The sequence below is a fragment of the Oncorhynchus nerka genome, linkage group LG19, assembly GCF_034236695.1.
Source record: "Oncorhynchus nerka isolate Pitt River linkage group LG19, Oner_Uvic_2.0, whole genome shotgun sequence".
Lineage (NCBI taxonomy): Eukaryota > Metazoa > Chordata > Actinopteri > Salmoniformes > Salmonidae > Oncorhynchus > Oncorhynchus nerka.
Window position 1 is genome coordinate 16,839,639 of NC_088414.1, and position 14,573 is coordinate 16,854,211.

The 14,573-nt window shown below is 43.0% G+C and overlaps 1 protein-coding gene across 2 annotated transcripts in view; it reads right to left on the reverse strand.

The window, feature by feature from the left end:
• Window positions 1–14,573, reverse strand: part of LOC115101117 (splicing factor, suppressor of white-apricot homolog) — a 132,793-nt gene that overhangs the window by 97,741 nt on the left and 20,479 nt on the right. For both annotated transcript variants that reach the window (XM_029620333.2, XM_029620332.2), the window contains exon 7: window positions 14,360–14,528. In XM_029620333.2, the coding sequence (XP_029476193.2) occupies window positions 14,360–14,528 (169 nt within the window). The remainder of the gene's footprint in view (window positions 1–14,359; window positions 14,529–14,573) is intronic.

Consider the following 14,573-nt stretch of genomic DNA (forward strand, 5'->3'; position numbering starts at 1 on the left):
GCATTCCAGGTGATGCTGGTTGAGAGAATGCCAAGAGTGTGCAAAGCTGTCATCAAGGCAAAGGGTGGCTACTTTGAAGAATCTAAAACATATTCTGATTTCTTTAACACTTTTGTTTAACATGATTCCATGTGTGTTATTTCATAGTTTTGATGTATTCACTATTATTCTACAATATAGAACATAGTAAAAATAAAATAAAAACCCTTGAGTGAGTAGGTGTCCAAACTTTTGACTGGTACTATATTATTAATGTTTGCTCTCCATGTACATTTAAGGGCCAGTGGGTCTAGAGGGAAGCCGTGCTTCCCTGTTCTGGCCAAATTGTAATTTTACTAAGTCAATCATTGTGGAATCTGACCACACGGCTAGACAGTAGTCCAGGTGCGACAGAACTAGGGCCTGTTGGACCTGCTTTGTTGACAGCGATGTTAAGAAAGCAGCGCAACGCTTTATTATGGACAGGCCTCTCCCTATTTTAGCTCCCCATCATTATGTGTTGACCACGACAGTTAACAATCCAGTGTTACTCAAAAAAGTTTAGTCTTCTCAACTTCTACACTATTCATTGCAATATTTAGTTTTAGTGTTTAGTGAAGGATTTGCCCCAAACACAATGCTTTTCGTTTTTGAAAAATGTAGGACTAACTTATTTCTTGCCACCCGTTATTAAACTGACTGCAACTCTTTATTAAGTGTTGCAGTGATTTCACTTGCGGTGGTAGCTGACATGTATAGTGTTGAGTCATCAGCATACATAGACACACAGGCTTTACTCAGAGCAAGTGGCAGGTCATTAGTAAAGATTGAAAAAAGTAAGGGGCCTAGACAGCTACCCTGAATGCCTGGGTTGTGTTGGAGGCTTCCATTAAAGAACACCCTCTGTGTTCTGTTAGACAGTTAGCTCTCGATGCATAGCAGGGGATATAAAGTTATAACACATATGCTTTTCCAGCAGCAGAATATGATTGACAATGTAAAAAGATACTACACGAAAGTCTAACAAAACAGCTCCCACAATATTTGTATTATACATTTCTCTCAGCCAATCAGTCATTTGTGTAAGTGACGTACATGTTAAATGCCCTTCCCTATAAGTGTGCTGAGAATAAGTTGTTAGTTTGTGAAATAGCATTGTATCTGGTAAAACACCATTTTTCCCAAAAGTTTACTAAGGGTTGGTAACAGGCTGATTGGGCAGCTGTTTGAGCTATTCTTGGGAAGAGAAATGACTTTTGCTTCCCTCCAGGTCTGAGGGCACACACTTTCCTGCTGGCTTAGATTAAAGAGATGGCAAATATGAGTGGCAATCTCATCCACTATCATCCTCAGTAATTTTCCATCCAAGTTGTCAGACACAGGTGGCTTGTCGTTGTTGATAGACAACATTTTTTTTTTTTTTACCGCTTCCACACTCACTTTACGGAATAAAAAAATACAATGCTTGGATTTCATAATTTGGTCAGTTTTGCATGGATGTGTAGGTTCAGAATTTGTGAAAAAAAATCATTAGTGCAGTTGGCAATATCAGTGGGTTTTGTGATGAATGAGCCATCTGAATGAATGATGGAGTGGAGTTCGCCAAAATTTCATTGAAGGTGCTCCAAAGCATTTTACTATGATTCTTTATATAATTTGTCTTGGTTTCATAGTACAGTGTCTTATTTTTGTTCAGTTTAGTCACATGATTTCTCAATTTCCAGTATGTTTGACAATCGGCTGTGCAGCCAAACCTATTTGCCATCCCCTTTGCCTCATCCTTAATGGGTGTATGCTTATTAGTAACTGGAATAAACGATTTCATAAATGCGTCAAGTGCAGCATTTGGTTTCTCCTCATTACACACCACAGACCAGCAGATATTCTTTACATCTTCAACATAGGATTCACTCCAAAACATATTGTATGACCTGTTATACACTATATTAGGCCCAGCCTTTGGAACTTTGGTTTTCCTAGATATGGCCACTAATATGATCACCACATCTGATAGATTTGGATTTTGCTTTAGAGCAGATTTCGGCAGCATTGGTAAAGATGTGATCAATACATGGTGATTTCATTCCTGTGCTGTTTGGAAATAACCCGATAGGTTGACTCATAACCTGAACCAGGTTGCAGGCACTGTTTAGAGCTTGAAGGTTTTTCTTGAGTGGCCAGTTTGATGAAAGCCAGTCAATATTTAGGTCACCCAGAATATATACCTCTGTTGACATCACATACATTGTCAAGCATTTCACACATATTATCCAGACACTGACTGTTAGCACTAGGTGGTCTATAGCAGCTTCCCAACATAATGGGCTTTAGGTGAGGCAGATGAGCCTGTAGCCATATTACTTCAACAGCATTTGACATCACATCCTTTAAGCTTTACAGAAATATGACTGAACATCAACTGCAAAACATCCACCATTGGCATTTGTCTCTTCTGAAGATGTTGAAACCATGTATTGCTACCACTGTGTCAAAGGTTTTATCTAAGTGAGTTTCAAAGATAGCCAGTATATTAATGTTCTGTTACTAGCAAGTTATCGATTTAATGAACCTTGTTTCTTAGGCTACATGTTAATGTGGACATTTTTTAGCCCTTTTCTGGGATTCTTGATTGTTTTTATTGCTTTACAGGGAGGCATATCAAAAGGTAGACATGACAGTGATATTTATGTTTGCGCTGATAGTGCAGGGTGAGCTGCACAAAGTGGACTTCCTACTTGGGCAAACCGACTCAGTAAAACTCATAGGTGCATGATTACTGCTCATAATAGCTCTAGGATTAACAGAAGCATTCAGAGGACTTAAAGGGACAAAAATGTGATTACTTACATTATGACTGCCAACACTTCTGGGACAATGTAAATCTGCAAAAGCACTACGACAACTAAGCAACATAATGGTAGGGGTTATCGGAGCATGGCTCGGGTCACTGATAAGTCATTGTCTCAAGGTAGCCTTGAAATGCACAGACAGGGTCCAGGAGCCAGGATGATTTGGATGGACTCCATCATTCAACAGCACTGCACCCCCCGCAGCAACTCGCCCAAGCCCTTCCCCATTTCTCCTTCTCCCAAATCCGTTCAGCTGATGTTCTGAAAGAGCTGCAAAATCTGGACCCCTACAAATCAGCCGGGCTAGACAATCTGGACCCTTTCTTTCTAAAATTATCTGCCGAAATTGTTGCCACCCCTATTACTAGCCTGTTCAACCTCTCTTTCGTGTCGTCTGAGATTCCCAAAGATTGGAAAGCAGCTGCGGTCATCCCCCACTTCAAAGGGGGGGGGACACTCTTGACCCAAACTGCTACAGACCTATATCTATCCTACCATGCCTTTCTAAGGTCTTCGGAAGCCAAGTCAACAAACAGATTACCAACCATTTCGAATCTCACCATACCTTCTCTGCTATGCAATCTGGTTTCAGAGCTGGTCATGGGTGCACCTCAGCCACGCTCAAGGTCCTAAACGATATGTTAACCGCCATCGATAAGAAACATTACTGTGCAGCTGTATTCATTGATCTGGCCAAGGCTTTCGACTCTGTCAATCACCACATCCTGATCGGCAGACTCAACAGCCTTGGTTTCTCAAATGATTGCCTCGCCTGGTTCACCAACTACTTCTCTGATAGAGTTCAGTGTGTCAAATCGGAGGGTCTGCTGTCCGGACCTCTGGCAGTCTCAATGGGGGTGCCACAGGGTTCAATTCTTGGACCGACTCTCTTCTCTGTATACATCAATGAGGTCGCATCTGCTGCTGGTGAGTCTCTGATCCACCTCTACGCAGACGACACCATTCTGTATACTTCTGGCCCTTCTTTGGACACTGTTAACAACCCTCCAGGCAAGCTTCAATGCCATACAACTCTCCTTCCGTGGCCTCCAATTGCTCTTAACCTCTTGAACCTATGGGGGCGCTATTTCATTATTGGATCAAATTGGATATTTTGTCACAAAAAGATGCTCGACTATGCATATAATTGACAGCTTTGGAAAGAGAACACTGACGTTTCCAAAACTGCAAAGATATTATCTGTGAGTGCCACAGAACTGATGCTACAGGCGAAACCAAGATGAAACTTCAAACAGGAAATGAGCAGAATTTTTGAGGCTCTGTTTTCCATTGTCTCCTTATATGGCTGTGAATGTGCCCTGAATGAGCCTACGCTTTCTGCCGTTTGCCCAAGGTGTCTGCAGCATTGTGACGTATTTGTAGGCATATCATTGGAAGATTGGCCATAAGAGACTACATTTACCAGGTGTCCGCCCGGTGTCCTTTGTCTAAATTGGTGCGTAATCTTCAGCTGCAGGCATTTTCCCATGGGATTCAGAGGAGAAAGCACACTTCCACGAACGATATATCATCGAAGAGATATGTGAAAAACACCTTGAGGATTGATTCTAAACAACGTTTGCCATGTTTCAATCGATATTATGGAGTTAATTTGGAAAAAAGTTCGGCGTTTTGATGACTGAATTTTTTGGTAGCCAAACGTGATGTACCAAACGGAGCGATTTCTCCTATACAAAGAATATTTTTGGACAAACTGAACATTTGCTATCTAACTGAGTCTCCTCATTGAAAACATCCGAAGTTCTTCAATGGTAAATTATTTTATTTGAATGCTTTTCTTGTTTTTGTGAAAATGTTGCCTGCTGAATGCTAACGCTAAATGCTACACTAGCTATCATTACTGTTACACAAATGCTTGTTTTGCTATGGTTGAGAAGCATATTTTGAACATCTGAGATGACAGTGTTGTTAACAAAAGGCTAAGCTTGAGAGCTAGCAGATTTATTTAATTTCATTTGCGATTTTCATGAATAGTTAACGTTGCGTTATGGTAATGTTTGAGGCTGTAGTCACGATCCCGGATCCGGGATGGCTCGACGCAAGAAGTTAAATACAAGTAAAACTAAATGCATCCTCCTCAACCGATCGCTACCTGCACCTACCCGCCTGTCCAACATCACTACTCTGGACGGCTCTGACTTAGAATACGTGGACAACTACAAATACTTAGGTGTCTGGTTAGACTGTAAACTCTCCTTCCAGACCCATATCAAACATCTCCAATCCAAAGTTAAATCTAGAATTGGCTTCCTATTTCGCAACAAAGCATCCTTCACTCATGCTGCCAAACATACCCTTGTAAATCTGACCATCCTACCAATCCTCGACTTTGGCGTTGTCATTTACAAAATAGCCTCCAATACCCAACTCAACAAATTGGTTGCAGTCTATCACAGTGCAATCCGTTTTGTCACCAAAGCCCCATATACTACCCACCATTGCGACCTGTACGCTCTCATTGGCTGGCCCTCGCTTCATACTCGTCGCCAAACCCACTGGCTCCATGTCATCTACAAGACCCTGCTAGGTAAAGTCCCCCCTTATCTCAGCTCGCTGGTCACCATAGGATCTCCCACCTGTAGCACACGCTCCAGCAGGTATATCTCTCTAGTCACCCCCAAAACCAATTCTTTCTTTGGCCGCCTCTCCTTCCAGTTCTCTGCTGCCAATGACTGGAACGAACTACAAAAATCTCTGAAACACTTATCTCCCTCACTAGCTTTAAGCACCAACTGTCAGAGCAGCTCACAGATTACTGCACCTGTACATAGCCCACCTATAATTTAGCCCAAACAACTACCTCTTTCCCTACTGTATTTAATTTATTTATTTTGCTCCTTTGCACCCCATTATTTTTATTTATAATTTGCACATTCTTCCATTGCAAATCTACCATTCCAGTGTTTTACTTGCTATATTGTATTTACTTTGCCACCATGGCCTTTTTTTGCCTTTACCTCCCTTATCTCACCTCATTTGCGCACATCGTATATAGACTTGTTTATACTGTATTATTGACTGTATGTTTGTTTTACTCCATGTGTAACTCTGTGTCGTTGTATGTGTCGAACTGCTTTGCTTTATCTTGGCCAGGTCGCAATTGTAAATGAGAACTTGTTCTCAACTTGCCTACCTGGTTAAATAAAGGTGAAAAAGAAATCCTGTAGAGCGACGTTTCCAAAAGGTGTCAAAGTGACCTATAAAAGTTATGCCAGTTATACAGTAATAATTAATTAGGCTATTTAAATTTGGCATTTTAATTACATTTACTTAGGGAAAGCTACCCTAGCCTTATGGACACGCCACCTTCGAGCCAATGACAATCTACTATCCCCATAGTAGAAAAGTTGACCTATTCTACATATCAGAACATTCACCTTAACATTTTGACAAACTATTACTTTTTAACATTATTAGCACAGCAACGCTCACAATGCAGTAGTCTACGCACAAATTAACATTTGGCTACCGGGCAATGAAAGAAAGTTGAAAACCAATAGAAAACAAGAGAAATAGGCTACTGGCTTCATTGGCATATGGAAGTCTTTATAAAATAATTGCCTCCACGGATATAGTCGGATTTTGCCTAGGCAGCTTTGAAGCAAGGTAAAACTTGCCTCATAATATGTAGTAAAACATTCAGGTTTCAAACAATTAAGTAGCTATATGTTTTCAAAATGCATACTGCCTCCAGCTCATTGCAAAGTGGTATGTGACGTGCTGATGAAGCCTACCTTCCGTTGCCCATGCATTTAAAATGGCGAATGGGAAGGGCGCTTCAATCACCAGCTGAGAAATAAAAATAGCAGCTCTTTTAATCATGGCCAAAAAAACGATTTTTAACACACGATTTGCATTTAGAATTGTTGTGCAAAGATTTGGCTTATAAAAGCACAGTGACAGATTTTCAGCTCAAAGGCTCTGTATCTAAATAACATACATAACAAATATACACACGGGCCAATTTAATTACACTAAATTATGCAAATGAACCCATAGACTGATAAGCATGACTGGTCAAATTGTATTTCCATCCATGAATAGGTTAAAAAGCATTATTTCACAATGAGATTTTTTTCCTTCTCCTGGACAATTGGCCAGTGCCAATTAGATAGATATATATATTTACCGGCAAACAGAAACCCTGACACACACACACACGACAGAGAGTCAAAGACAGGGGAAGAGGACTGGAGAGGGCCATATCTGTGCTGTAGGATTTGACTGGAGTGTTTGAGAGCATGATTTCTCTAACCACTAACCTCAACACCACTGAGAGCCAATACAGCACCTCTGCCTCCCGCCACCTCAACCTTACAGCATTCTATCAAGCTTTGTGTTTCTGACTCAGTCAGTTAAAAATATATATATATAAAAAAAAATTGCTTTGGAACCTTAGAAGACATTAAAGTTCTGCTCCTTCTCATAGGGAGCATCTTGAGCACAAACACCTCTCCTCCAGATAGCTGGGGTTCAAGAAGCCAGTCTTCAATCAATACCCATCAGATGAGCTAAGTGTCTGGGGAGGTCTGAACCTGGGATTGCAATCCAAACATGGGGTGATAGAATAGAATAACTTTAACTCCATCCCTGTGCTATATGCTGGTCTCTAGGGCAAAACTAAAGGTCGGCCAGACAACAAGGGAGGGCTTCTGCTGGCTAATAAAACAGCCCACTTTATGAATGCATAACGATCCATGACCAGAAGGGTTGCTCAGCAGGAAAAACATTCATTGGTAGCAGCCAGCTTCCCTGTGCTACACAAGAGGTGGGCCGATTAATTAAGGCCGATTTCATAACAATCGGAAATGGGTATTTTTGGACACCGATTTGGCCGATTTTTTTTACTCTTTTATTTAATATTTATTTAACTAGGCAAGTCAGTTAACCTCTAGTGACACCCCATCCCATGAACGGGACCGTTGTCATCATCTGACACTAATTAGCATAACGCAACGGACATAAATATTCCTAGAAAATATTCCTATTCATGAAAATCACAAATGAAATATATTGAGACAGATTAGCCTTTTGTTAATCACCCTGTCATCTCAGATTTTCTAAATATGCTTTACAGCCAAAGCTAGACAAGCATTTGTGTAAGTTTATCGATAGCCTAGCATAGCATTTTGTCCAGCTAGCAGCAGGTAACTTGGTCACGGAAATCAGAAAAGCAATCAAATTAAATAGTTTACCTTTGATGAGCTTCGGATGTTTTCACTCACGAGACTCCCAGTTAGATGGCCAATGTTCCTTTTTTCCCAAAATGTTTATTTTTGTAGGCGAAATAGCTCTGTTCTTCACATTTGGCTGAGAAATCGACCGGAAATTGCGGTCACGACAACGCCGAAAAATATTCCAAATTAGCTCCATAATATCGACAGAAACATGGCAAACGTTGCTTATAATCAATCCTCAAGGTGTTTTTCAAATATCTATTCGATAATATATCTGTCGGGACAATTAGTTTTTCAGTAGGACCGATTGGAATAATGGCTACCTCTGTATTTTACGCGAGAGTCACTATGGGAGCCATCAGGTGACCACTTGCGCAATGCAGCCGCTTATGGGTATTCTTCAACATTAATGCGTAAAACTACGACACAATGCTGTAGACACCTTTGGGAATACGGAGATAATCTGGTTGATAGCCCATTCACTGCTCAATAGGGACGCATTGGAACGCAGCGCTTTCAAAACATGAGGCACTTCCGGATTGGATTTTTCTCAGGCTTTCGCCTGCAACATCAGTTCTAACATTTAACATTTAAGTCATTTAGCAGACGCTCTTATCCAGAGCGACTTACAAATTGGTGCGTTCACCTTAAGACATCCAGTGGAACAGCCACTTTACAATAGTGCATCTAAATCTTTTAGGGGGGTGAGAAGGATTACTTTATCCTATCCTAGGTATTCCTGAAAGAGGTGGGGTTTCAGGTGTCTCCGGAAGGTGGTGATTGACTCCGCTGTCCTGGCGTCGTGAGGGAGTTTGTTCCACCATTGGGGGGCCAGAGCAGCGAACAGTTTTGACTGGGCTGCGCGGGAACTGTACTTCCTCAGTGGTAGGGAGGCGAGCAGGCCAGAGGTGGATGAACGCAGTGCCCTTGTTTGGGTGTAGGGCCTGATCAGAGCCTGGAGGTACTGAGATGCCGTTCCCCTCACAGCTCCGTAGGCAAGCACCGTGGTCTTGTAGCGGATGCGAGCTTCAACTGGAAGCAACTGGAACTGGAAGTCAACTGGAAGTTCTGTTATACTCACAGACAATATTTTTACAGTTTTGGAAACTTTAGAGTGTTTTCTATCCTAAGCTGTCAATTATATGCATCTTGTCCTGACAAAGTATCCCGTTTACTAAGGGGAACGTTATTTTTCCAAAAATGAAAATACTGCCCCCTAGTCACAAAAGAACACATTCTTATTTTCAATGACGGCCTAGGAATGGTGGGTTAACTGCCTCGTTCAGGGGCAGAACGACGATTTTTACCTTGTCAGCTCGGGGATTCAATCTTGCAACCTTACAGTTAACTAGTCCAACGCTCTAACCACCTGATTACATTGCACTCCATGAGGAGCCTGCCTGTTACGCGAATGCAGTATGCCAAGGTAAGATGCTAGCTAGCATTAAACTTACCTTACAAAAAACAATCAATCATAATCACTAGTTAAACTAGTAATATCATCAATCATGTGTAGTTATCTAGCGTGTCCTGCATTGCATATAATCGATGCGGTGCGTATCGTTGCTCCAATGTGTACCTAACCATAAACATCAATGCCTTTCTTAAAATCAATACACAGAAGTATATATTTTTAAACCTGCATATTTAGCTAAAAGAAATCCAGGTTAGCAGGCAATATTAACCAGGTGAAATTGTGTCACTTCTCTTGCGTTCATTGCACGCAGAGTCAGTGTATATGCAACAGTTTGGGCCGCCTAATTTGCCAGAATTTATGACATAACATAACATTGAAGGTTATGCAATGTAACAGCAATATTTAGACTTATGGATGCCACCCATTATATAAAATACGGAACGGTACCGTATTTCACTGAAAGAATAAACGTCTTGTTTTCGAGCTGATAGTTTCCGGATTCGACCATATTAATGAGCTAAGGCTTGTATTTCTGTGTGTTATTATGTTATAATTAAGTCTATGATCTGATAGAGCAGTCTGACTGAGCGATGGTAGGCACCAGCAGACTCTTAAACGTTCATTCAAACAGCACTTTCGTGCGTTTACCAGCAGCTCTGCTGTTTATGACTTCAAGCCTATCAACTCCCGAGATTAGGCTGGTGTAACCGATGTGAAATGGCTAGCTAGTTAGCGGGGTGCGCGCTAATAGCGTTTCAAACGTTACTCGCTCTGAGACTTGGAGTAGTTATTCCCCTTGCTCTGCATGGCTAACGCTGCTTCAAGGGTGGCTGGTGTCGATGTGTTCCTGGTTCAAGCCAAGGTAGGAGCGAGGAGAGAGACGGAAGCTATACTGTTACACTGTCAATACTCATCCTTCTAGACCTATCGGCTGCCTTCGATACTGTGAACCATCAGATCCTCCTCTCCACCCTCTCCGAGTTGGGCATCTCCGGCGCGGCCCACGCTTGGATTGCGTCCTACCTGACAGGTCGCTCCTACCAGGTGGCGTGGCGAGAATCCGTCTCCACACCACGTGCTCTCACCACTGGTGTCCCCCAGGGCTCTGTTCTAGGCCCTCTCCTATTCTCGCTATACACCAAGTCACTTGGCTCTGTCATAACCTCACATGGTCTCTCCTATCATTGCTATGCAGACGACACACAATTAATCTTCTCCTTTCCCCCTTCTGATGACCAGGTGGCGAATCGCATCTCTGCATGTCTGGCAGACATATCAGTGTGGATGACGGATCACCACCTCAAGCTGAACCTCGGCAAGACGGAGCTGCTCTTCCTCCCGGGAAGGACTGCCCGTTCCATGATCTCGCCATCACGGTTGACAACTCCATTGTGTCCTCCTCCCAGAGCGCTAAGAACCTTGGCGTGATCCTGGACAACACCCTGTCGTTCTCAACTAACATCAAGGCGGTGGCCCGTTCCTGTAGGTTCATGCTCTACAACATCCGCAGAGTACGACCCTGCCTCACACAGGAAGCGGCGCAGGTCCTAATCCAGGCACTTGTCATCTCCCGTCTGGATTACTGCAACTCGCTGTTGGCTGGGCTCCCTGCCTGTGCCATTAAACCCCTACAACTCATCCAGAACGCCGCAGCCCGTCTGGTGTTCAACCTTCCCAAGTTCTCTCACGTCACCCCGCTCCTCCGCTCTCTCCACTGGCTTCCAGTTGAAGCTCGCATCCGCTACAAGACCATGGTGCTTGCCTACGGAGCTGTGAGGGGAACGGCACCTCAGTACCTCCAGGCTCTGATCAGGCCCTACACCCAAACAAGGGCACTGCGTTCATCCACCTCTGGCCTGCTCGCCTCCCTACCACTGAGGAAGTACAGTTCCCGCTCAGCCCAGTCAAAACTGTTCGCTGCTCTGGCCCCCCAATGGTGGAACAAACTCCCTCACGACGCCAGGACAGCAGAGTCAATCACCACCTTCCGGAGACACCTGAAACCCCACCTCTTTAAGGAATACCTAGGATAGGATAAAGTAATCCCTCTCACCCCCCTTAAAAGATTTAGATGCACTACTGTTCCACTGGATGTCATAAGGTGAATGCACCAATTTGTAAGTCGCTCTGGATAAGAGCGTCTGCTAAATGACTTAAATGTAAATGTAAAGTGCCTATAAGAACATCCAATAGTCAAAGGTTAATGAAATACAAAATGGTATAGAGAGAAATAGTCCTAGAATTCCTATAATAACTTCAACCTAAAACTTCTTACCTGGGAATATTGAAGATTCATGTTAAAAGGAACCACCAGCTTTCATATGTTTTCATGTTCTGAGCAAGGAACTTAAACGTTAGCATTCTTACATGGCACATATTTCACTTTTACTTTCTTCTCCAACACTTTGTTTTTACATTATTTAAACCAAACATGTTTCATTATTTATTTGAGGCTAAATTGATTTTACTGATGTATTATATTAAGTTAAAATAAGTGTTCATTCAGAATTGTTGTAATTGTCATTATTACAAAAAAAATTGTCCGATTAAATCGGTATCGGCTTTTTTGGTCCTCCAATAAATCGGTATCGGCGTTGAAAAATCATAATCGGTCGACCTCTACTACACAAGCACAGTTCAAAAGGTCCCCCTCCATAACTGTCTATAGGATAAATTCCATTAATGAATTTGTAAGTGTCACACACACACAGATCGGTAGTGGCCAATGAGCACAGGCTAGGTGGGTGAAACCGATAAGTGGATGGACTGCTTCCCGGAGGAGTGTTGGTGAGTCATTGTGGATGGATGTACAGTGCAGTGTATTGTGAGATGCTTGTCTGTGGACTGTTAAACTAACAGTGTAACAGTAGGCTGCATTGCCTCATCTGGGCCTCTGAGGTCAAGAGAGAATGGGATGTAGTCACCCAACAGGACAGAAAGAATAGCCCAGTCTCAAGATAGAAAAGCCCAGTCCCCTAGTGCAGTCTTGACAGCTATTCTACATTTCTAGGAAGAGTTGTCTTCAGTGATGATGCAAATGATCTAATATGCTCCACGTTCACTCTATTAGAATGTAGAATGTGCTTGTATTACAACAGAGAATCCATAGACCAGTAGAATAGAAGGGAATAAGTGGTCGTTTGAGATCAGGTGACACCACAAAACATTCGGCCCAATAGAAACTAGGCAATTGTCCCGTTGAAGAGCTAGCAAAGTTATAGCGAATTAAAGGAGCTGCAATGCTGCACGCTTCTAAACCCCTCTTGCCTAATTCCCATTCAATACGCCAGTCATTGGCAGAAACTGGAGGATATTCCTCTGGTGCCTTTGATCCTCTCCAGTCTGTTTACAGGGATTCTCTCAGAGACCCAGCGCCATGCACAGAAATAAAAGTCGGATCTACGGGAGCAAAATCTCTCCAAAATCTTGTCGCCGTAAGCCAGCGCATTAAAAATCCATGTCTGTGCTGCTGTGCGGTGCTGTGGCGTCGATGTCTCTTTTTCTCTCTCTCCTACCACAGCAAACCAGTGGAGCTCTTCCAGTCCCGCTAATTAAGACAAATCAGCTCACTCAGCTTGAGCAGTCTCTCCCAAGCACCAGACAGACGGAAGACAGGGTTGACCCTGGGAAATAAGAGGAGTCAAATTGCGAGGAACATCTCTCAAGGACGTTTAGAGTTAGCCTGGCACTCCATATCACGCCCAGCACCTTCATCAATCACCTAGAACTAATGCAGACAGTAGAGAGAAAATTGCTAAGGTTTAAAGAAGCCAAGAAAGAGATTCTGGAGATTCTGTAGCCTCGGATGCCTCGAGAAGTGTTTGGGTCAAGCGAGAGAGAGCTGGTCGTTTTATGCAGCTGCTCTTTTCTAGGCTGGCAGAGTGGTTGGGTTGGTTGGTTGGTGTGTGTGTGTCAGAAAAGCGGGAATGATGTCTGCATTTAGAGGAAGCAAACATCTGTGGGCGCTGCCAGAAAAGCAACTTTGGATTCTATCCACCGGCGTTCAGGGCAAAACAAACAGCAACCCTGCTGTCAATGAAGAGCAAGGGGAACACAGTTTGTCAGCGCGTCCAAACCAACTGCTCACTGCAGATCCGAAAATGAACTAGGCACAAATTCAAGGACAAGAAACGTGTAAAAAATAAAAATAAAAAAAACTTCTTGGAGACTTTAAAACTCAAGAACCTTTAAGTACTTACAATCCCTGAGGGTCATGTGGTGAAATTAAATCACTCCTGGATTCAGTCTGTGCTGAACAGTCCTCAAAGGCTGTGAAGGGCGGTAGGTAGCCTAGCGGTGGATCGAATCCCTGAGTCAACAAGATGAAAAATCTGTCGATGTACCCGTGAGAAAAGCACTTAATCCTAATTGCTCCTGTAAATCGCTCTGGATAAGAATGTATGCTAAATGCCGTAAATGTAAATGCTTTCTGGAATTGACCTCCTGGAAGAGGACGTTTCAGCAGTGTCACGGGTCTATAGGAGACCATGTTAATGAGCTTTTCCATTATGAGCTGCAAGGTCACCTCCATAGCTACAGCTGGAACATGTGCCTGTGTCCGACAAATATGTTTACCGCTGGGCTAATTCAATGTACCTTTCCTCCTCGAGATTCTCATCTGATATGAACGCCAACGTTTGTTAAACATTGAGAATTATAACGAGTGGACTGTTCTTTTTGCCTCTAGAAGTTCATTGCTCAATACTAAACAATTTAGTGCCACTCTGCCTGTCTGAGAGACTGAGCTTGCACTGAGGGGGAAATAAAAAATATATATAAAAAATGGGGAGAGAAATTAAGTGGACCAGGACTAAATTGAAATGAAGAGGCTCCCTCGGCGCTAATATGAATGCTCATCAGATATTGGATTTCACAGTTTCCCAGTTGGACTCTCAGAAATGAGAAACTGTACTCACGGTCAGCGATGTACTCTGCGGGTGTGGCGGGCACAGCTGGCTCTGCGGGTACTTCCTCTGGCTTGGTTGCCATGATGGCGGCAGCAGCAGCAGCGGCTCCGTTACGTTCCTGCTGGGTTTTCCGGATCAGCGCTGCCAGTGGATGGTCTGGGTCCATGACTTGGAGGGGCTACAACACAAATAGATTTGGTTAAAAGGCTTAGAACTACTGGTC